This window comes from Electrona antarctica (assembly GCF_951216825.1).
Source record: "Electrona antarctica genome assembly, chromosome: 5".
Classification (NCBI taxonomy): Eukaryota; Metazoa; Chordata; class Actinopteri; order Myctophiformes; family Myctophidae; genus Electrona; species Electrona antarctica.
The window spans coordinates 33,266,143-33,290,627 of record NC_136810.1 but is presented as its reverse complement, the minus strand read 5'-3'; the positions used below and the strand labels follow the sequence as shown (position 1 = coordinate 33,290,627).

The 24,485-nt window shown below is 45.7% G+C and overlaps 1 protein-coding gene across 1 annotated transcript in view; it reads right to left on the bottom strand.

Moving 5' to 3' along the window:
* The window catches only part of wwox (WW domain containing oxidoreductase), a 207,507-nt gene that overhangs the window by 130,756 nt on the left and 52,266 nt on the right, over window positions 1–24,485 (bottom strand). Inside the window, 4 exon segments of the mRNA XM_079502479.1 lie at window positions 2,064–2,328; window positions 9,470–9,648; window positions 9,651–9,684; window positions 16,771–16,859. Of these exon segments, the coding sequence (XP_079358605.1) occupies window positions 2,064–2,328; window positions 9,470–9,648; window positions 9,651–9,684; window positions 16,771–16,859 (567 nt within the window).

The following is a 24,485-nucleotide window of genomic DNA, read 5'->3' as shown; positions in this document are numbered from 1 at the left end:
CCCGGGTTCAAGACAAACTCTTCTTTTTCATAAAGACAAAGGCAACATCATAGCCAGTTTGATCACAACTCAGTAGCAGCCAATCAGCATCCAAGTATATCATTAGATAATCAAATATCTCTCTCTCTCTCTCTCTCTCTCTCTCTCTCTCTCTCTCTCGTACAAGAACTTTATCAGGCATGCCCAAATATGTCTATGAAGATGTCAGAATGATGTCAGAACAAGACAGCTCCATATGGAGATCAGGTCCAGAGCCCGGGCAGAGGCCTTTATGTGGCAGTTCTGGACAACCGTGGGTCCGACTGACTCCATACCGGGCACTGCACTCCCTGCGGGGGTGTGGAACGCGTGTGTCGAATGTGAAGTCTGTGGGTCGAACGGTTCTCGAGTTACATGCATTACAGAGTACAGACGTACACACGTACAGACAGACAGACAGAGACATGGTGTATTTATAGTTGGATAGAACCATTTTAGGTATCATTTTATAAACAATTTCAAACGCAAATGCACAGGATGGCCCTATCCTCTGCAACACAACTGCTCCTCATTATCTGCCAACTGCCTGGCTATCTTATGTCCGATCCCAATGAAGAAGACGACAATACTGTTCTGGTGAATTGAATCTCAACATTGCCCATGTAGCACTGCCATGACAGCAACACACAGCAGCACACATCCCTCGAGCTGAACATCTGGGCATGTGTCTCTGGCTGCGGAGTGAAGGAAACATGCAAAAGCAGTAAGGATACCCTGCCTGGGACTGTACTGTACTGTACTGTATGTCCCCTGGCCTTAAGACAGGCCTGCATAAGGGGACACAGCACAAAGGAGGCTGTGTCACCCGGTAATGTAACTAATATGACCCAGCGATAACGCATCTCCAAAACACAGAGTAATGGATTCTCCCGCCGGAGGGTGAGGCTATATATTAAAACAAATCTTTCACAGGAAGCTTGTTGTATGACTAACTTATAGATTGTATATAGCGGAGGGATAAGTGCTGCAGAGACACGAGTTTTGACTGTACATTACTGTAACCTAATAGTGTGCAGGATCTGGAATAACGCCTACCCTTGTCTGGTGAAGCCGAGTGGGGGAACGGCCTCTCAGAGTTAAATAAACAGAGACGCAACGCAGCAGGAAGGGGAAAGCAGACCTATATCTCTCTATCTGTGAAGCCCAGGGATCTCTCTCGCTGAGCCCTTCTGCGCTCTGCACATCCTCCCCTAGCTCTCCTGGTCCCGTCGCCTCGCTCTCCTAACGGCGTGTTTGTCTCGTGCCAAGACAAACACACACTAGGCTGAGGAAGGTTGGCTCGTCATGCTCAGAAACTCAGGCAGGAGATGATGGCAATGCAGCGCGGTGACTTCTTTGACAGTTCAGAATAATACCGCGCTGTCTGCAGAAATATGGTGGCAAGAAGCCACTAAATGGCAGTAATCCAAGTCCTTAAAATGGCAGTAAGTGAATCATTCTGTTAGCTGCCGGGGTCATTAACATGTACTCTGTGACATTAAGGAATCGACTGCCGCGGAAAAAATTACTTGAGTGAAGATGTTATATAGGGCTGGGCAATATATCGATATTATAACGATATCGTGATATGAGACAGGATATCATTTTTGGATTTTGGAAGATTGTTTTAATTAATCATGCAAGCCTTGTTTTATAAATGGATTATCTTCACAATATCCATATTGAGGTATTTGGTCAGAAATACAGTGACATTTGATGTTGTCGATATCGCCCAGCCCTAGAAGAGATACATGTACTCACTCTTGGTTTTGTTTTGTTTTTTTGTTTTAATAATATACAAATATGTATGAACAGGAAGGACTGTAGTGTCAGTTGTATCCAATGTAATCTGTGAAATGTGTCATATAATCCCATATGGGATGGGCCAAAGTGGCATGACACGAAAATAAATATTTCATTCATTCATTCATTCATTCATTCTGTACAAAGGCTCTGGGTACTGCAGCTCCTTTACCCAGAATGTGTGTTTGTGGGGTGGGGGGTTGGGGGGTTGTGGTGGGGTCGACAAAAAACCCTTTGCCTACCATAGACTTGGTGAAGGGCCTGGCCAGTGAGAAGAGCACGCTCATCAGCCACCAGCTGCGGTGGATGGAGGTGTACATCATGTTCCCAGGATGCACTGCGTTGGAGACCACGCCGTAGGGCGAGAGGCGCCGGTGGAGCTCGTTGCTGAAGAGGACGTTGCAGAGCTTGGAGCGGTTGTAGGCCAGCATGGACCAGTAGTCCTTCTGGGCGGGGGACAGCGAGGACAGGTCCACCCCGCCACACGAGTCCAACAGGTCAGTGAACCTGGACGGGACACAGAATGATTCACAGGTAAGTTGGTAAACCAAATGGACCATTATTAGATCTTTAAGTCTTGAGAGCGTAAAATGAAACCAAATGGACCCATATGGGTCCACTCTCCAAGAGTTAAATTATTGTTGTTTGCAAGACGTCTACACAATTAGAGAATGTAAAATAATTGTTGTTTTGATCAACATTTCAATACAGCATGGAATTGTGGACAAAATAAAATAAAATCTCTCGGGTCTGAGAGACTAAATCTCATCAAATGTTGGCCCGTGGCTCAAATGCCAAATAAATAAAGGGCCTTGAAATGCAGTGCAGAGCAGTGTTTTCCCAAACACTGGACCCATTTGTGGGTCGCGGACACGTTGTTGTGGGTCGCAAGTCCCCCCCCTACATTGTTTTATATTACACAATTATATATAAAAAAGTAAAATAAACCTTTAAGAGTAGCCTAGTGAAAATAGCCGATCTACAAGCTCACAATGTGTCGCCATGTGGCACGTTGCGAGCTTGTAGATCTACTAATTTCACTAGTTTGGGTCCCCGGGAGACCGGGACCCAAACTAGTGTGCGTGTGCGTGTGAGTGTGTGTGGCCGTTGTGTTGTGTTGTGTTGTAACAGCAGATGCGCGGCTGTGGCTGCATACAAATCAAAGACGTGACATGATGTTCTTTAATTGCCTGCGACAGAGCTGTTAAACTCCAGATGTTTGACAAGGCCCCTTAAACATTACACCGCTCTTTGTGTTATTATGCACTCACAAAATAACACAGCAGCGCGCACGCCACTTCCTGTGTCTGCGTGCGTGCGGGCGTGTGAGTGAAGGAAGAGGAGAGACAGAGTGAGTGAGAGGGGAATGAGAGAGAGAGAGAGAGAGAGAGAAACCACCAGGACACATTCTACACATTAATCCAGTCATTAGAAAACAACCAATCAAAATGTCACCTGGCTTCCTTGTTGTGATTTTACAAGCGAGCTGCTTCTTGTTTACTGTCGCCTCTCGCTACATCCTTGCTTGGCTAAATTACAACATCTGCAGGCTTTTCATTTCATGTGCTGGAACTTCAGAACTGCTTTAGCAAGTAGGGGGTTGATAAATCAACTGCCTGAATGCCAAATGTACGTACAGTGTTGTTGTTTATTGTGTGTGTGTGTGTGTGTGTGTGTGTGTGTGTGTGTGTGTGTGTGTGTGTGTGTGTGTGTGTGTGTGTGTGTGGGGGGGGGGGTCTCTGAGTTGGTTAACGACTTTCAACTAGGCGTCCCAATTTGCGGCATGTCAGTATAGGCAAGATTGGAAAATGTTTTCAAGCAAATTAGAATAGATTAAAACGTGAAAATAGCTGATCTAAAACCGCCAACTGTGTCGCATCGCTACCCAATGAGAGGTTGTACATCAGGTATTGGCTCTGCTGGAGTCTAGCCGTCAAACTACCATCAGACTGTTGAACAAGCGCTATACCCTGCCTGTCGCCAGGCTGTTCTGATGGCACAGGTCGCCATATATGTTTGCAGGTTCTCCCACCCCGACTGATGCTGCTCTGGCAGGGTCAAATTTGGAGTCATACGTCATAGATTATAGATGATTTCACGTCATAAGTTCACCACATGCTGTCCAAGAGCCACATTGGAGCGATTGGAGGTCCCAATCACTGTGGCTCACAAGATCCACATGTTGCTAGGGGTGCTAGCCCCCCAACAGTCTGGCTTCTGAAATTACATCATATTCATCAAGTGGACTTTTAATATTGTTTAGAGAGCACGTTATTACGTATTGTACAGCCAAGTCTATGGACTTTTAATGTTTCTTTAGAGCACTTTAAAGAAACATTACCAGGTGCCCCTCACTTCACACAAGTGTGATTTTAACGTGGAAAGGAAGTTGACTTCACCTACAAGATTGGACTGATGATCTTATACCTTCGTAAGGCGGCACGAGATGAATGGCAAAACTTCACAGGAAAATACACGTTGGTCAATGAAGACCCCCCCCCCCCCCCCCCTTTCTCTCCATAACAGCAGGGATTGGTGGCACACAGATCAATCAGAGGTGATTTGGTAAAGGATATCATCTCCTCTGTAGTGTGTGTGTGTGTGTGTGTGTGTGTGTGTGTGTGTGTGTGTGTGTGTGTGTGTGTGTGTGCGTGTGTGTGTGGCCTGGTGCTGTAGGAGAGGAGAGTGCATGGTGGTGAACCTTTACAGGGCCAATTCCACAGTAAGCCCTGTGTGGGGAACTGATAAAATGTCCAGCCATTACACCCTGTCTGTCCATCTCTCTCTGTCCCCTGTAGGTCAGTGGCTTTACCAACGGGACAAGCAGCTTAGGGGAAATAATATGCTGGCAGGTCAGAGGTCAGCCGCTGCTTTGTGAGGGGAGGCTAAGTAAAAAAAAAAAAAAAAAAAAGGGGGGGGGAAAATTGGGAAAGAGAACGAAGATGACGCACAAACAAAAAAGGGAGCGAGTTCAACGGATGTAATATAGGTCTGGAATGAGGTGGACAGAATGGAAGATGTAATGCCAGATATATTGTCTATTTAAGAAAAAAATATATATCCCTCCTCCCTCTATTCTGTGTCGGTGTGTAACCGACTCCCTCTGGTCCTGCCTAAGCCCGTCTTTGAGGGGTTTAGGGCCGCTATAGTGATTATAGGGAAGAGAAGGGAGAATGGAGGATGGGGAGAGAGGGTGACCGGGGAAGAAGGAAAGGAAAACGTGAGGTAGAAAGTAGGGAGCAGGAAGAGCTAAGTGGTCCAAGCTCTGAATTTGGATCTAGGGCCTGACGGCAATGGCATCATCAGGTGCAGGTGATACCAACAGGCTCAATAGTCAGGGGTGCACACAAGCGGTGCGCCAGTGCGCATGCGTCGTCAAAACGTTTGGTGCGCGGTAGATCAAAGGCATGGAGGCGCATTTGCGGCACGCACCAACAGCTGAGAGACAGGGATTTAGAGAATGCTGACAGGCACTCAAAAGGAACTCAAATGAGATGTTAACGTCCTGTAAGTAGACTTAGAAATAAAACTAGTGTTGACTAATCATTACAAGTGGCTCTTATTTTGATGAGGAAGTCAGAGGACAGGAAGTGCGTTTCAGTTGTAAACAAGCTAGATGACAGTTTTGACGCTGCCGGAGAATGCACTCTCTACTTCTGGATTTTTGTCCACACAAACATTAAATTCCCATTGATAATGAATGGACAATTTTACCTCATAGTGTCTGAGCAAATCGGCATAGTGTCTATTTTACCATTACCATTATTTAATCATGATGATGTACAATGATAAGAGCGCCTCTCACTTCAATATTGTTTATGTCCCTCAATTATATTGTATTTCTAATGGCTTGAGCCTAAATCATCACTCTGATATAACCAGTTCAAGTCATTTCTGTCTGGCTTCTAAAATAGTTTTAGCTGCAGTACCACAATGTCCTGATGTAGTGGGGGCACTGTGTATGCAAATTATTTAAACTTTGAGTCATAACACTGATGCTAGATACAATCTGGCTTGTTTCCATTCCATGCAAGCTTGGAAAATTAACAATGGCAGACATTGTAAACAAAGTGTAAATGCAAATTTGGAACTGAGACTGAAGAGGGGATGGATTATACAAAGTAGGGCGATACATATGACATCATGGGTACCACCATATCAGTGGGGATAGAAAACACAGGGGAGCGAGCCCCCAAAACACAAAGTTGGGAAAGTTGAATTTGTTAATTAATGCTTTGTAAAAGTAGTGGGTGCAATTTTGTGCTTGTTTTATTTCAACCATTAATCTTATGCACCTGCACCTAAACTTATTCTGAATATTTCCAGTGCCTAAAATTACTTCTGTATTGAAATCAACAAGACAGTAATTGATACTCAAAATAGTAGTAATAATAGTGTTGATGTTTAATTAGCTTTTTTTGTATTGATTGAAAACATGAATGGGATATTAGAGACTGTCTAGGATTGAGAAGGTCCCTGGTTTGATATTAGAGACTGTCTAGGATTGAGAAGGTCCCTGGTTTGATATTAGAGACTGTCTAGGATTGAGAAGGTCCCTGGTTTGATATTAGAGACTGTCTAGGATTGAGAAGGTCCCTGGTTTGATATTAGAGACTGTCTAGGATTGAGAAGGTCCCTGGTTTGATATTAGAGACTGTCTAGGATTGAGAAGGTCCCTGGTTTGATATTAGAGACTGTCTAGGATTGAGAAGGTCCCTGGTTTGATATTAGAGACTGTCTAGGATTGAGAAGGTCCCTGGTTTGATATTAGAGACTGTCTAGGATTGAGAAGGTCCCTGGTTTGATCCTTAGCTCCTCCAAGCTTATCTTCCAGCTGCTCCCTTGTGCGCTCACGCTGAGCAAGTCACTGCTGGGTCAATGCAGAATAGTAATTAACCCTCAGGAATCACTACAAATCCTCATTTGTATGGTAATAAGAAAATCATGTTAAAACTTCTTAATAAAAGGTTATTTGCTTCCGAGGTGAGTCCGTTTGCATCATCATACCAGTGTACAATCCACAGGAAATGCCTGTTTTTTTATTATTTTTATTTTTTTATTATTTTTTTTACCTGATGTCACATAGACTACGTATTTGGGGAGCGTTTTACTCATTGCTGTCTGTCTGAATACCAGACATATTATTGCTTATAGCTACTTTAAGGCCATCATTCACAATGCCATGTTATTTACTTCTAGCTGAGATGTATGCAAAGTATCTGTATTGCATGGTGAACAGTAGAAGCAGCTATTGTTCACCTTGCAATTTTTAACAAAGCAAATAAATACACTACAGTCTATACATAATCTATGGAATAGGACATAACGGTATAGACAAAATGGGCACCGGCTTAGTAATAATAAACGTATTTTTCTTGCAGACGCGAGGAGCGAGAAAACATGCATCGCGTTAGCTTAATTGTACGGTGGCCGAGCCAGAAACATGCAACTATAAGCTTCGTTCTTCAGCGAGCGAATCATCAATCAATCATACATACATTGTCAATACTGGCCTTCAGGTTTCTTCTAACGCCCTCCCCCCGGCCACATTTCTGCTCGGCTCTCATGTGTCCTACAATGGTACACTACGAGTCCCACAAGTGCTGTGACCGCTGTGTGAATATGAGCCTCGCCATGCCCGACCCCAATGCTCCTGTTCTCTCATGCATGGCAGCCTGTATAACATAACTCAACGGAGGGCCCTTGTAATATCGCCCGGCCGGTTTGATCTGCTAGAATAACTCTGCCTATGTCGTCACCCCCCCCCCCCCCCCACCCCCCCCACACACACACACACACACCGTCTCAGATCACTCTGCTCGGCTACAAATCAATCACTCCGATCGGCTGTCTGGCTGTCTGAAGCCGGGATCAATGTCTTCCGTGCACACCCGCTCTCCACCTCTCATGCACATGACCCACCACGGCCCAGGGGCTGGGGAATGCGGACCCACATTGTGCCTGTCTGCCTGTATGACAAGCACAAACAGAACCCAGCCAGCATAAGGGTACTGCGTAAGAGACAGCTCATCGAGAGAGCGAGATATCGCAGAACGCGAATGAAGGAGGGGGACGGGTGGCCGGTTCTTTGGGGGGAGGTGGCCAGCGAGAAAAGAGCCGATAGTTGATTTTATTTCGTATTTCTTTTTTCGTTGATAAGTCCATCCATCATGTGGATGATAGGTTTTAATGCACGCTGACAGCTTATGGTAGGAAATGAGTTTTCGGTGAGTGAGGCTGTCATGTTTGACAACATGAAGTAAGTCTGATCTATCAGTCCGCAGAGGGAAAACTAGCAAACGTAGCTCCTGTCACTGCATGACTGGAGCTGTATGGTTACACTACAAAAAAAAAAGAAGTTAGGGCAGTTTCTGGAGTAGCAGTAGGACTGTGATTCAGATTCATAAATGGCCGAAGGTTGGGGGAACACAGGTTAAACCAGAATATTGTCAAGTAAAAGTAAAGTAGGTGGGGAGTGGCCTATTGTCGGTATCAGCTGGTAACATGCGGGAGTCTGTCCCCGTTACAATGCCCCCTGGGAGATGGATGCTGAGGTGGAGCGCCACACCTACCATCGGCTCCCAGTACTTCACACACAACTTGCCGCACCCAAGACGTGCTACTCATACGCCGAGTTGGCGGTGCCCATTGAACCTTGTGGTCCATAGGCGAGAGCTCGACCCCATTGAACCTTGTGGTCCATAGGCGAGAGCTCCACCGACTGAGCTACTCAGACACAAATATTGTCAAGTGGTTGAATTGTAACCTACAGTACTGTAAGATACAGTAGAAGTGTGCAGTAAACAACATACTGTACTGTGCCATTTTAGAACCTGGATGTCCCTGCTATCTCAGACAGTGGCCTAGAATACATGGTTATGGTTGCCTGTAGGCACTAGGCAGTGGTGTAAAGTAACGACAGTAAGTACATGTATTCAAGTACTGTACACATTTTAGGTATTTTTTCTTTACTGGAGAACTTCCAATTTTCTGTACTTTCACTTCCACTCCACTATCCATCACAGAGGCAAATATTGTACTTTTACTCCACTACAATTGTTTTAAAACTTTAGTTACTAGTTACTTTGTAGATCTTGACCACTTAAGCCCTACATGCATATTGTCCATTTGGAAGTAGCCGATCTTCTACAGTACAAGCTCACCATTCATCAGGATGCGACACATACATTAGAAAAATTATGAAATGGGATATTCTGCATAATGAGTACTTTCCCCTTTATTAGGTATTAGAGCAGTGCTTTCCAACCTGTGGTCTGGGGAACACCAGTGGTCCTTCAGGGGGTTCCAGGAGGTCCCCAGCTAAATGATGGAAAGTTGGTAACCAAATGGGCCCTTATAGATCTTTAACTCTTGAGAGTGTACAATGAAACCAAATGGACACATGTAAAACATCTGCATTAGCCTACGTATTTTACAAGAAGTCTACACAATTAGAGAATGTAGAAGAATTGTTATTTGGATCAATGTTTATCATAACTAAATAATCTTTAGTTTTGAGTCTGTGAGGCTAAATCAAATATTGGTCCTTAATTGGCTCAAATGCCAAATTAATAATGGGCCATGATATGAAAAAGGTTGAAAACCACTGACTGTATTAAGAGTACAGTATAGCGCCCCAGCTCTGTACCTGTGGGACTCTGAGGACACCACCACCACGCGGGCGGGGGTGGAGCGGCGAAGGACGTCCTGCAGGCACCTGACCAGCAGGAAGTGGCCCAGGTGACAGATCTGGAAGGTGGACTCCAGGTTGTCCTCCGTCAGGCGCCAGGGCTGAGTGCACACGGCTGCAGGCGCCAGGGCTGAGTGCACACGGCTGCGTTACACACCAGGATGTGTAGGGGCCTACAGGGAGAGAGACACAGAGTATCAGGATGTGTAGGGGCCTACAGGGAGAGAGACACAGAGTATCAGGATGTGTAGGGGCCTACAGGGAGAGAGACACAGAGTATCAGGATGTGTAGGGGCCTACAGGGAGAGAGAGACTAGTTGTTTTATACTTGATGTGGAATGAATTGAATTGAATTGTGAATATTATACACCTAACCCCAACCTCTGGTATGGTATGGTATGGTATGGTATCCCCCCCCCCCTTCCATAATCCATATGACCATTTAGACTAAACAAGGGAGGATGATGACCAGACAATGAAAGTAGCCGACTGCAGATACTGAACACAGCCGGTCAGAGGCCAAGAGAAACGACACACTGAATGTCCTTAACAACCCTGTTTTTCACTCAGAAGGGAGGTGGTGGTGAGGGGAGGCTGATGAGATAAAGACTCCCACAATAGTGAAATACATAAGTACTAGACGCATAACACTGATATCTGTGGTAACTGACGTCGTTCAGAGGCTATAAGACATATGTTTAACACACAGGCAGACGGCACTCCCGTTTTCATGGCCAACATCTTACGAGGGTGTTCGCTGCCATCGTGCCGGTGTGCAGAGAATGCAGGGATTGGTCAGGGCAGCGAGATAGAGAGAAAAAGAAAGAGAGGGAGAAGAGAGAGAGAGAGAGGGAGAGAGAGAGAGGGGTCCTTGTCGGTGACAGCGCCGCTCCAGCGAGCTCGAAAACCACGGTAACACAGGCGAAGAATCCAAACACACCCCACCAATTTTTAATTTCTTCCATTAGAATTAATTATGAGGCCGAAGGCAATTTGTGTACCCTGTGTTTAAGACTGCCTACTGGATTAATTAAAAACTGGATGCTGGAAAATTAATGTGTGAATTGTTATGCCGTGCTATAATGAGCCATCCCATGCTATTACAGAGGAGTGTACTGTACGATCACCTTCAGGCCTCCTAACACACAGGGTTCATTAAAGAGCACAAAAGCAAGTCGCGAGTCAACTCGCAGAGACTGTGGTAGTGCCGACCTCAGCACATTATCAATGGAACACACTGTACCAGTCAAATATTCAAATTTACTACCCGCCCACAGCTCAATCCCCCCCCCCCAAAAAAAAGAAATATACTACTATGTTAGATAGTACAGCTAGAAGGCTTCTGTGGGGAAAATATGTCCTATTTGACCTGTGACTATACACCTAACGGCAGACAAACTCAACTTATATTAAAAAAAAAGTAATTCAAAGAATTATTCAAAAATGTTAACCACTTTGTCCACTTGAACCCAATATACTTCATTGACCAGAGTCCCCCAGAGGAAAATAGCTGGTCTCACAAGCTGTGTGCGTGTGTGTGTGTGTGTGTGTGTGTGTGTGTGTGTGCGTGCGTGCGTGCGTGCGTGCGTGCACGTGCGTGCGTGCATGCACGTGCGTGCAGATTTCAATTAATGTTCGCCTACAATATTTTCACCAAATGTTTGCCTTTTATGACATGCCCATTGGGACATAGGGCTCAAGGGGTTAATAAAAGACAAAAAATGTCTGGCTAAATGTTTTTTGTCATGTCCTAATAGTGCATGAAGTGCACCAATGTTGCTGTTGTGTTTCTCAAAAGAAAAATAATAATAAAAATAATAATAACTCTCTCCTGGCTCGGTGCCTGACCTGCAGCCTGGAAACCATTGCATGACTTTGGACCAGTGTGACAGACAGGTGAACTCCACTAGACCCTTGACCTCAAGGTGCTGTTTAAACCTACTTTCCTTGATTTCAACTCTGCAACGTGAAACTCTGAAAAATGAAAATAGAAATAAAATGAAATGGAAACACACACAACCAATCTTTTGTGTTAGCCAGCCGGTAAGGAGACCCCCCCCCCGCACACACACACACACAGCAGCAGATGGGCCTCCGGTGAGTCTGCTTGTAATGTAAAAGGCCTGTTAATTCAACTGCCCACCAGTTAGCCCCTCTCTCATAAGCGCAGGGCTAATGAATGTCTTTAATAGGCCCATGGTCGCTCGGCGCAGCCCCCCATCTCCACATTAGAGGCCTCACACGGGCCGCCACGCGCGGAGCGTAATCTCAGCGTCGGTCAAACGAGGGCGTTAACTACCAAACAGGGAGACATGGGTTTATACGTTTACTTTAAATAAGCCCCTCCAGGTGCGACCCCTGACCCCTGTGATGATGCAGGCCAGCGGGAGGAGATTGCCTGTGTGAGCTTGACTCAACGCATGGTCATTAACACTGCACTTTGTTGTCCACTGGGAAACATGCACTGGCAGGCTTGGGCAGGCAGGCACGCACGCGCACACACACACACACGCACACACACAAATACAAGTACTGTAGACAGTAGACAGTTAAGGTGGTAGCTCAGCATCACACTCACTTCTTAGTTCTCCTTTCTTTCTTTCATTCTCTCTCTCTCTCTCTCTATTACACACACACACACACACACACACACACACACACACACACACACACACACACACACACACACACACACACACACACACACACACACACACACACACACACACACACACACACACACACACACGAATAAGACACACACGAATAAGAGGAGGATCATTTGACCTAGCATGCCTGTACTGTAGACAGATTACCTATTCAACGTAATATGTTTAAAATTATGACAGGATAAATGTGGCTCTAAAAATTAGGGACAAGAGGAGCAGATAACATTTTCTTTCTTCTTGTTTTAATTGCACGTGTTAATTATGGAATGTTACCAGGGGTGTGTTCTGTCAGCGCCATCCTCTATCAATTTACGCCCCAATGAAATTGTGCTGCATTCAACAATATCAATATCCAGGTAATTTCATTTCATAGGAAGAGGCAATTAAAAGCAGAATGGGGGTCAATGGAACACAAAGCAGCATGAAAGCCACTGACTGAAACACTTAAAAGCACGGAGGTGAAAAACGACAGCAAGAAAGGAAAAAGACTCTGATTACATTTCAGCTGTCAATGACACGCTGTTGGAGCATTATTGTGTGTGTGTGTGTGTGTGTGTGTGTGTGTGTGTGTGTGTGTGTGTGTGTGTGTGTGTGTGTGTGTGTGTGTGTGTGTGTGTGTGTGTGTGTGTGTGTGTATGTGCATGCGTGCGTGCGTGCGTGAGCGTGCACTGTAGACATTTATTATGTTCATGTCTATCTGTGTGCACGTACACATTTGTTTCTGTATTCATGTCTGTGTGTATACATATGCATGCACACATTTGTGTGCTTGCTTAAAACTGCAGAGTGTCACAGCACGCCACATGCATATGTGGGTGTCTGCACATGCATGTGTATGGCTGTGCACGGTGTGCACATATGCAAGTGTTTAGGAGTGTGTGTGTGTGTGTGTGTGTTATGCCTGAAGACATACGTGCAGTAATAGAGTGGTGGTAGAGTCAGACAGCTGCCCAGCGCCATTCACAGCTCAGAGCTCCCAGCCTCCACTCTGCTCCGCTCGCCTTCTGATGAGAATTAATGTACTCTGACGTCCCCTGGGACTCCCCAACCCACCCCCGCACCCCCCGCACCCCCCAACAGCACAGCTAATGAAGAAATACAACCTTGCCAAAATACAGAGGTAGAGAGAGAAAGACAGACAGAGAGAGAGAGAGAGAGAGACAGAGAGAGAGACAGACAGAGAGAGAGAGACAGAGAGACAGACAGACAGAGAGAGAGACAGAGAGACAGACAGACAGACAGACAGACAGACAGACAGACAGACAGACAGACAGACAGACAGACAGACAGACAGACAGACAGACAGACAGAAAGTGTCTGAAAAATAACCTGTTCCAATGGAGCCAATGTACTTATTATTTAGCCAGAGTAAGGAAGACTAAAGCTCTACTTTTCCTTGGTTCAATATTTATAAACCCCACAAACAGACAACCACTGTCACTTTCAAATTCAAAATAGCCAAAAGTACAGATCAGTATAAGTACAGATCTACAAGATCTCAACACATCGCAATGTGATGAGTTGTGAGCCTGTAGACACTGTGGACAATGTGGACATACATGGTTTCTGCCCAAGAGCAACAAGAAGGAATATTAAGACATCAAATCAGAAATATATTGTGAGAAATGTGAGGTTAAACGGCTGGGAGAGCCTCCTGTAAGTGGCGTATGAGGGACGGCGAGTGAGTACGGAGAGTCTGATGAGATTAGAGAGAGAGAGAGAGAGAGAGAGAGAGAGAGAGAGGGAGAGAGAGAGAGATGGGGGAGGAGGACAGAAGGAAGCTATAGGGGTATAAAGTCAGGGAAGCCACCGTGAAGTTTGGCTGTCGCCCAAGACACGTGGCCTGGGTGACCATACCCTGCCCCGAGGCTGCCACGGGCAATGACTGCCCTACCTTTCCCCTAGGGCTTCCCCTTGCACACACACACACACACACACACACACACACACACACACACACACACACACACACACACACACACACACACACACAGTCCTGCCTAGACCTGTGAGAACATTAGCAGTAAGGATGACAGAAGAGATGACCCTCCCCCCCAAAAAAAAGAAAAAGAAAAACAGCAACTGCATGGCTAGGAGACACAAGACACAAGCCACAAAAGCTGACCGCCGCAAAACGTGCGCTATACGGGGTCTGTCGGTCTGCTCAACCAATGTCATTATGTGTGCGCACACACACACACGCATGCACGCACACACACACACGTTTGCTGCTGGGCCCTGCTCCATATGGTGTCCATCAGTGACAGTGTGGATGTCCCTTGAGCGTGGCGTACGTGAGAACTAATGGCGAGAATAACATGCAGCGTAAAGCAATTACGCTGCGCAGCTTTTAACGAAATTTGTCTGAAGAAACAATTAATTTCCATTCAATCCTTCGTTCTTAATTTTTCTTTTTTTCGTCTTTCAACGTTGTATTTCTTCCTCTCTGCATTCCTTCCTTCCTTCCTTCCTTCCTTCCTTCCTTCCACTCATTCTTCAGTTCATTCTGAGAGAAAGTGAACCATGGAAGCCACATGAAGTCTCTGGGCTAGAGACAGTGAACCGTGGAAGCCACATGGAGTCTCTGGGCTAGAGACAGTGAACCGTGGAAGCCACATGGAGTCTCTGGGCTAGAGAAAGTGAACCGTGGAAGCCACATGAAGTCTCTGGGCTAGAGAAAGTGAACCATGGAAGCCACATGAAGTCTCTGGGCTAGAGAAAGTGAACCATGGAAGCCACATGGAGTCTCTGGGCTAGAGAAAGTGAACCGTGGAAGCCACATGAAGTCTCTGGGCTAGAGAAAGTGAACCGTGGAAGCCACATGAAGTCTCTGGGCTAGAGAAAGTGAACCGTGGAAGCCACATGAAGTCTCTGGGCTAGAGACAGTGAACCGTGGAAGCCACATGGAGTCTCTGGGCTAGAGAAAGTGAACCGTGGAAGCCACATGAAGTCTCTGGGCTAGAGAAAGTGAACCGTGGAAGCCACATGAAGTCTCTGGGCTAGAGAAAGTGAACCGTGGAAGCCACATGAAGTCTCTGGGCTAGAGACAGTGAACCGTGGAAGCCACATGGAGTCTCTGGGCTAGAGAAAGTGAACCGTGGAAGCCAACTGATTATCACTGATTATCACCATTATATACGACTAATTCTTTTGTACAACTATTGTAAAAATAGCAACTCTACAAGCTCACAACGTGTGTGAGCTTGTATCGTCTAATTTCACTATTTTTGTACATCAACATTGTACAACAAAGTATTACTCAATACAGGGTCAAGTGGTTAATCAAACTAACCCATTCAGTGGAATGTAAAGAAAAATAATATTTTAGTGTTGATTTGTTGATAATATATAATAAAGAAAGAATATATCCCCTAAAAACCTTGCTCCTTGATGATTTTAGATCGGCTATTGGTTCTGAATGTCGGATTTGATATATTTACGGTTAATTGCTCAGCCCTATAGGTTAGTTATGTCCTGATAATATTTGTTTTATTAATACTTAATAATCCAGGGTCAGGAGTGTTGTTGTTTATTATGATTTTCATTATATTTAATGTGGATGGATATTTCCATTGTGTTTAGTTTAATGGTAATTGTACAGTTGCTTAAAGTTTTGTTTTTTTCCTCTGGAAATGAGTTTGAGTTTACTTTGTTTCAGGTTTTAATTTTTGAGTGGTGCAAACCACTCCAACAACCAGCTTTGTCTGTACCCGTGTACCCGTGTACCTGTACGTGTGTGTACCCAAAAAAATGAGCATGGTTACTATGGTCACTGACATTACGTCAGACCACAGCTGATCAGGCTATATAAGACCTTGCACCACTCAGTTCACACGGGTGTGATTTTTTATACAATGATCTCAGTGTTGATTGTGAACAGAAAGGAACATTAATGCAAGGTGGTCTCACTGTGTACATTAAATACCTGTACATGAAATAGTACAGTTCCTTGCATTAGTTTACAACAGCAGTCGAGTCATAACTGCATCATAACAGTATTCAGTCGAATACTCAAAGTATTACCAAGAACAATGTTTTCACCAGTAGTTGTATTTGTCATGCACGTAACGTACAGTACATAGAGTCTAAATCGTAATACGTTCACAGACGTCTGACTTCCTCTCTCTGTCAGAGCTGCAGAGATCCTCTCTCTGTCAGAGCTGCAGAGATCCTCTCTCTGTCAGAGCTGCAGAGATCCTCTCTCTGTCAGAGCTGCAGAGATCCTCTCTCTGTCAGAGCTGCAGAGATCCTCTCTCTGTCAGAGCTGCAGAGATCCTCTTACTTAGACAACAGAACAAACCACCTGGTGCTCTCTTCATCTTACAACACAGAAGAGTCAAAGGCCCCATTTACACTGGCAGACACATCTAGCCTGAATCAGATCTGTGCCACATCGAGATGGAAATCCGATTTGTTTAAATAAGTCCAACATGTCACATGACTCATTTAAAGTAATCAGATTCCAATCTGGATGTGGCTCAGATCTGATTCAGGCTGGATTTGGCTGCCAGTGTAAATGGGGCCAAAAGGACAATGCGGAAGTCGATAAAAGGGTGTGGATGAGAGAAGGTAAAAAGGTAGCACACTCACAGTTTCTTGGCCTTGAAGGAGTCTGCAAACTCCCTGACGCTGCGGAGAGACGCCAGGTCACACATCATGGCCTCCACATTGGCCTTGTGCTGTCGAGAAAATAAACGTCATCATCAGTAAACATTAGGCATGGAACGATTCACTCAACTCAAGATACTAATTAAATCACGACATTGGGTTCACAATATGATTTTTCATGTTTTTAAAACAAATGTATTTTCCAGACAAATGCAATATATTCTCTTACACAAATCCAGTATTTTCTTCTTTTTCTTTTACAATACTGTAGCAAATGACAGGAAACCTTTATTTGGTCAAATCATTGGATCGCGATAAACATTATTATTATATCGATTTAAATTGTCACCAGTTTATATCGATATACAATATATCGTTACATGCCTAGTAAATCATGTTGTCGCCTAATCACAATCACACCTCATTTATGTGTAAAAATCCTTGGGTTTCAGTTCCTCAGAGTACCAGTAATAGCAATAATAAAGAAATAATTTGGTTATTTTTATGATATTAATGCTTAACGAAAGCACACAGGAGAGACAGGATCAATGGTTGAAAGAGAGAAAGAGAGAGAGATGGGGCGGTGACATGTCCAAGACTCCAAGTTCAAGGTCACGAGCTGAGAACCCAGGTTCTCAGCTTGTCACTGAGATTGAAACAGCATTCTTCAGCAGAGTATACTGACACATAGTTCTCAGCAAAGATACTGTCTCTGTCTCCTTTGTGTGTGATATGTATTGTACATGAGAGTGTGTGTGTGTGTGTGTGTGTGTGTGTGTGTGTGTGTGTGTGTGTGTGTGTGTGTGTGTGTGTGTGTGTGTGTGTGTGTGTGTGTGTGTGTGTGTGTGTGCGCGAGCGATACTCTCTCACCATATGTTGAGCGACAGGGAAAGGACGGGAGTGGAGAGCGGAAAGAGATAAATGACTTAAGAACTGAATGCATAACTGCATTTACACCAGAGGAAGATGGAGATAAATATTCATCATGCGTTTGATCCCCGTTGCAGTAGACATGCACTGCAAGGCGCGCACACACACGCGCACACACACACACACACACACACACACACACACACACACACACACACACACACACACACACACACACACACACACACACACACACACACACACACACACACACACACACACAGAGAGGAGCCCTGCTTCTTATAACATGACATGACCTCTGCTCAGAGGTCTGTGCTGTCGGTCCCTATTCACAGAACAAGCTGCGTTCCAACGCCGCTTGTCATACGGCATGAGCACACACACAACAGGAGAGGTATACAGTAGGTATACAGACTTGGTACTGTTACTGTATGTGTGCCGCACAAAACAGTGTTCCTCAGACTAATGGTCCATCATACTCATTGTCCATACCAGAGAGAGAAAGAAAGAAAGAAAGAAACAAAGAGAAAAAGAGCGAGAGAGAGAGAGAAATAGAGAGAGCGCACAAGAGAGAGAGAGAGAGAGAGAGAGAGAGAGAGAGAGAGAGAGAGAGAGAGAGAGAATGAGATACCGCTCTTGGGATACCCGGACATTTTGGCAGTGGGAATACCGGCGACTTCTGACGCTCCGTCTCCCCACTGGTCCCGCGAGGAACATTGTCAGCTCACATTACGCCCCTGAAGAGCATTCAACGTTCTGCTCCACACCCGGCCTCTCCTCTATACCCGCGCTCTCTCTCTCTCCCTCGCTCTGTCAGCTTTTTCTCCCCCCCTTTCCCCCAGATCTGATCTCTATCCCGGGAGCGGTCATATGGGAACGTCTTCCCTCAGCGCGACCGTCCGTTCGTCCGTCTTCTGCAGGCGGCTAACTGTACATGATATCTTCAGCAAGGACGTTCACGGAGTGGCGAGCACAAAGACAACAAGAAAGGGTTAATGGCTCCTTCGGATTGGAAATGTGTCTCTTTTCAGCCGTTTTACAGACACCTTAACTGCTCCTGGGTGTATTTATGCACTCGCGCACATATGCGTACACATGCATGCACACATATACACACACACACACACACACACACACACACACACACACAACACACAACAAACCCAATGTTGTGACTCAAGGGTAAAACCACACTACCATACCATTATCTATGCCTGAATTGTTCTCTTGATGCTACTCTATACCATTATATGGATGCTATTACATGGCGTTAAAGGGCTGATTATGGCTATTGTAGATATGATTATAAGGGACCTGCTTTATATGATCTACACACGGCAGTAATCACAGGTGAGAGGAGATGATTGGCTAATTTAATGACTTGTCTGAGGAGTGCGCACGCACGCACGCACGCACGCACGCACGCACGCACGCACGCACGCACGCACGCACGCACGCACAAACCAGTGTCACGCACCATACATACGCAAATACACGGATGCACACATTCACATTAATGAGGCCGATGTGGAGAATAAGAGCTTAGCTGGCCACCTTACACCGCTGTGCGTACGAGAGCGGGATGAGCGATTTCATGAGCAAACTTTACAATGAAAATGAGAGGAAAGATGTGTATAAAAAGCGTGATTGATTTTTCTTGTAAAATGCAGAGCTGAACTGAATATTGTAAGAACAATTAAATATACAGTTCTGCCAGAGCATGTTCACTCAGAACGTCCGATACCGTCCAAATGCGAGGTCAGTATGAAACCTCTATACAGGGTGTGTGTGTGTGTGTGACTGTGTGTGTGTGTGTGTGTGTGTGTGTGTGTGTGTGTGTGTGTGTGTGTGTGTGTGTGTGTGTGTGTGTGTGTGACTGTGTGTGTGACTGTGTGTGTGTGTCTGTGTCTGTGTCTGTGTGTGTGTGTGTGTGTGTGTGTGTGTGTGCGCGCGTGTCGTGCCATCTGCATAGGACCTGCAGAGAAGATAAGGGCAGGTGTCAGCCCAAGTAGCTGCACCTCGAGGACATACCCCACCACCCCACCACACCTCCTCACCCCTCTCTCTCTCTCTCTCTCTCTCTGGAGACCAGGGGAAGGAGAGAAGGAGGGATGGAGAGTAATGGAAGACCGGAGAGGGGCTGGGGTGCTGGGGTGGAGGGGGTGGAGTACTGGAGCAAATCCAACAGAGAGGTGAGCAGGCTGCCTGCAGAGCCTATCCTAACCCCCACCCCTTCCAGCCCCCCTCCTCCTCCTCCTCCTCCTCCTCTACGCTGCAGATTGAAGTCTTGCGAAGAAAATAAAGTTTATTGCCTGGAAAGAGGGGGGGTGGAAGCATGTAAAAAGCATTAAAGCGATGGAGGTGAACAATTAGACAGATGGCCAGGTTTTGGAAGGAGAGGGGAGAGACAGGGAAAAAGGGGGTTGAAAAGCAGAGGGAGGGCGAGGGAGAATGAAGGACAGAAAGAGAGGAAGGAAGAAAGAGAAAGAGAAAGAAAGAGAGAGAAAGGCGCGGACGCAATCGTTCAGGGTTTTTATGAGGAGTCCTGACAACTCCTGGTCTCTTCAAGGGCGAAGGGAAAAGTGAGAGGCAGCGAAGTCTCTCCGGTTAACTCCAGGAGTAATCGCTGAGTGTGCAACACCATCCAGCTCAGCTCACCCCCCTCTCACCCCCACTGATACACTACATACCAAACTATCTTCCTACCCATACAGTAGCTATATTCCTACATACATACAGTGCATCAGTATGTATTCCATTTCCTACATATTCCTCTACCTACAGTGCCTATACAGTATTCTGTTTTCCTACATACATACAGTATTCTGTATTCCTACATACATACGGTACCTATAAGGTACAGTATTCCTACCTACATATACAGTATATCTTCCTACCTACAGTACATCATTATTTCCTTCATATCTGCCTTCCTACCCACATACACACATACCTTTCCTTCCTACCTATCCACCAACTTACATTCCTATATCTACCAACCTACAGTACCTTCCTACCCAACTTCATTCCTTCCTACTAACTGTACCTAATTTCCTCCCTTCGTTCCCATCCTATACAGAATGTAGCCTACCTTACCTGGGGGGAAAATTACCCCAGGTCAGTGAACAGGAAGTTAAAGCCACCTATCTTAAATCTCATCTAAGTCACCGAAACATAAATATTGTAACCACGACAAGCAACGTTGCCATTTTTTTTAGAATCAAAATCAAAATCTGGGATTACAATCCGAGATGAAGCAGTCAGTCAACGGGCTCGGCCATCTTGAATCTCGGGTCATTCCAGAGCTAACCAGATGTAGTTTAGGACCGTGACCAACCTTAATCAATATCAAACATTGAAAGACAGATATCTTGGCCTGGGCCGCGGCTGAATGGTCCAGGCACCCAGGCCGTTAATCCAGCCTGACGGCGTGTCGCGGGTTTGAGTCCCGAGCCCGTCGGCATTTGCCGCATGTCTTCCCCCCATTTCTCTCCCCCTTTCCTGTCCAAAAATTACTGTACCCTATAGAAGGCAAAAGCCAAAAACTATAGGGGATTTCGGTTTCGTTTTTTTTATTTGTTAGAGTTGGTCTACTAATGACCCCCATGAAGTCCGCATCCAGCTAGAATACACACCCAAATTCTACCGGCTGAGAGAAATCAAAGAGTTAAAAAAGAAAAGAAAAAGATCTCCGTCCATGGCACACGATGGTTGGATTTGAAAATACGAAGATCTCCGTCCCTGGCACTCAATGTTTTCATGGAATTCTCTGGGAAAACGTTTTTTGGGGACTTGGGGAATTAAAAACAAAATGCAGCAAACAAAGAATAAAGGGGTATTTACTCGTGTCATGACCCATGCATAAAAATAGGTCCAGAACCAATTGTGGGTCTGGATCCACAATTGAGTCCAGACCCACCATTTGGGAAACGGTGCATTCGTGAATATCTATACTTGTTCTCAGAGAGTTGCCAAACTAAAGTACAAACTCCACAGTACAAACTCCACAGTACAAACTCCACAGTACAAACTCCACAGTACAATCTACAGTACAGACTTCACAGTATACAAACTCCACTATGGAAAAACATGACCCGAGAGCAGCCATACGTCTGTCCGTGTGTCTGGCTGGCGCGTGCGCCTGCTGGAAAGCAGGACTGAAACGATGACACAAAACACCAAGGTCAGTGCCACGGTATCGTTGGAGGCAGGAGCAGGCGTCGGATGCCTGAACCCCTCCCTGCTCCACCCCCCCCCCCCCCCCCCCCCCCTCGGCCGTCAAACTCAGGAGAACAGCTGTCTGCAACATGACAATGACCTTTACGACTTTCACCAGGGAGGGAAGGGAGGAGGGACTGATAAAGAGGAGGGATGGAGAAAAAAAGAATAACTGTGACCGTGCGAGTGTGTGTGTGTGTGTGTGTGTGTGCGTGCGTGTGCAGGCATGCAAGCGTGAGTGTGTGCTTGTTCGTGTGTTGACAAAGTTGACCACAGTGGGCATCTTCTCTCTTGGTCTTCCATTGTGTGTGTGCAGTGTGTGTGTGTGTGTGTGTGTGTGTGTGTGTGTGTGTGTGTGTGTGAGGGGTGGGGGGGTCAAGACTGTGGAGACAAATGGAGAGAGGGGGAGGGGGGCGGAGGTGAAGGAACTGTAATACAATTAGAACTGGGGCCATCCAATCCAATCAAATGAAGAGGTATTAGAGCTGGGGACAGTGGGGAGGCCCCCCATCCTGTTCAATAAGACACCAGACCACTCTAGTGTCTCCTGAACGGACACACGTGCCCTCGCAGGCGCACACACACACACACACACACACACACACACACACACACACACACACACACACACACACACACACACACACACACACACACACACACACACACACACACACACACACACAGCTGACCCCTTTAATAGCACGGCAGCCGCCCCTAATGGACGCAAGCGAGTGGAACTGCCAAATAATACACTGTCTTAATACGCCAGTCCCTCTCAATCTCATCGGCCCCTCTCCCCTCGTCCCGCTCGCTCCCTCCTCTTCGCCTCTGCTCTTACTGCGGGCCGCCCACCTCCACCTCGACAAGCACCTTACTGGACATGGAAGAACACTTAAGAAATCAAAACGGGTCCTCATGGACCCATTTGGTTCCGTTATTATTATACTCTCAGAGTTAAAGAAACACTGATGGATTTACCGTGTACAAACACTTAACCCCGACCGGGGTCTTCAGCAAACTCTTTAGGCCCAAAAATATGACGAAGATGATGATAATGATGAAGAAGACGACGACGAGTGAAAGAGCAAGAATAAACAGATGATAAGGTCGCTCGCTTGCACGCTCGCTCGCACGCTCACAAAACGTGAAAAAAAAGGAAAAGGAAATAAGAGAAACAGCAAAATAAATGAATAAATACAACTCAGCATCAGTTTTGGTGGCTGCTTATATGAATGCAGGCAAAGAATAATGGCGATGTTAACGTGGCTTTCGCCCAGCAGGTGTGGACGTCGTATACGGTATTATGTGGCGTTGCGGTGGCAGTGAAAGTGAACGAGCAGGGAAGGCACGGCGTGTGAAGAGGGCACCTTATGAAAAGCAATTAGAGAAATGACTTTGAGCCTCTCTCTTCTTGCTCTGTAGATTACAACCAACGGGCCTCGGAGGGGGGAGCGAGAGCGAGGGAACGCATCTCTACACATTAACCCGTTAACACCAGGAAAGCAGCCGTGTCACGTTAGATTTTATACTTTGGCTATTCAAAAATAGCAGATATGCAAGCTCATAAAGCTATTTTAAACATTGTGGAAAATATGTACAAATCTTTGAAAACATTTACCGTATATTTTAAAGCAACATTGTTGTCCAATCTTTGCTACTGGGGGTCCCTGGAACAAAATATTTTGAGATGGGTACGGCGGCCAAATACAGATAATATTTAGGATGTTCTTGACATGAAAAAGTTTGAGAACGACTGTAGAGGGTATGCGTGTGACATCATCATCATACCCGGAAGTTATGCGGGAACGCCTACTGAGTGGCAAAAAACTACTTTCTGTCCTTGACAGCCCATACATCCAAACAGAAAAGTCTAATACAAATCTGATTGCATTAAACGATGTTAAACGACATTAAATTCACTTTATGCATGCGCTTATACCCTCTATTACATTTTTCTCAATGGGCCTCAGGTCTTAATGGGTTAAAAAAGCAAGAGTGCACATTGAACTCTTGAGAGCGTTCACACTCTCAAGAGTTAAAGGAGCACTCTGGGCTTTTACCGTGTGTGACCTTGTCCTCGCCACACCACACTAAATTGGTCATCAGCTTTTTAAGACTGTATTTTATCATAGATATACTTTTTTTGTGCAAAAAAAAAAAAAAAAGGAATAAGAGAAAAGAGAGGAGGGGGAACGATGGGAGTACGCCGGTCGTATATCATCCTGTCACAATTATGACGTTCGTTCATAAATACCAACCGATCTCCTCTCCACCTGGCTAAGTCACACGCGCTCCTGCACACATGCACGCTGCGAGCGCACTGCGCACGAGAAGGTGTGGCTGCCCACCGGCGTGCGTGCGTGGATACCTACATTTTTTTAAATAAATACCGCCCCAAAAAATACAGGCACATACACTTATATGCACATTCGCAAAGACTTAGACTTAGGTGCGTGCACGCACACATACACACACACACAGGGGGGGAGGGGGGGGGTTGTGGACAAAGTCGGGGCGACAAACATAGAATCAGTTCCCCAACAGAGACCTTAAGGGTTGACCTCCACACGCATATACAGTCAAAC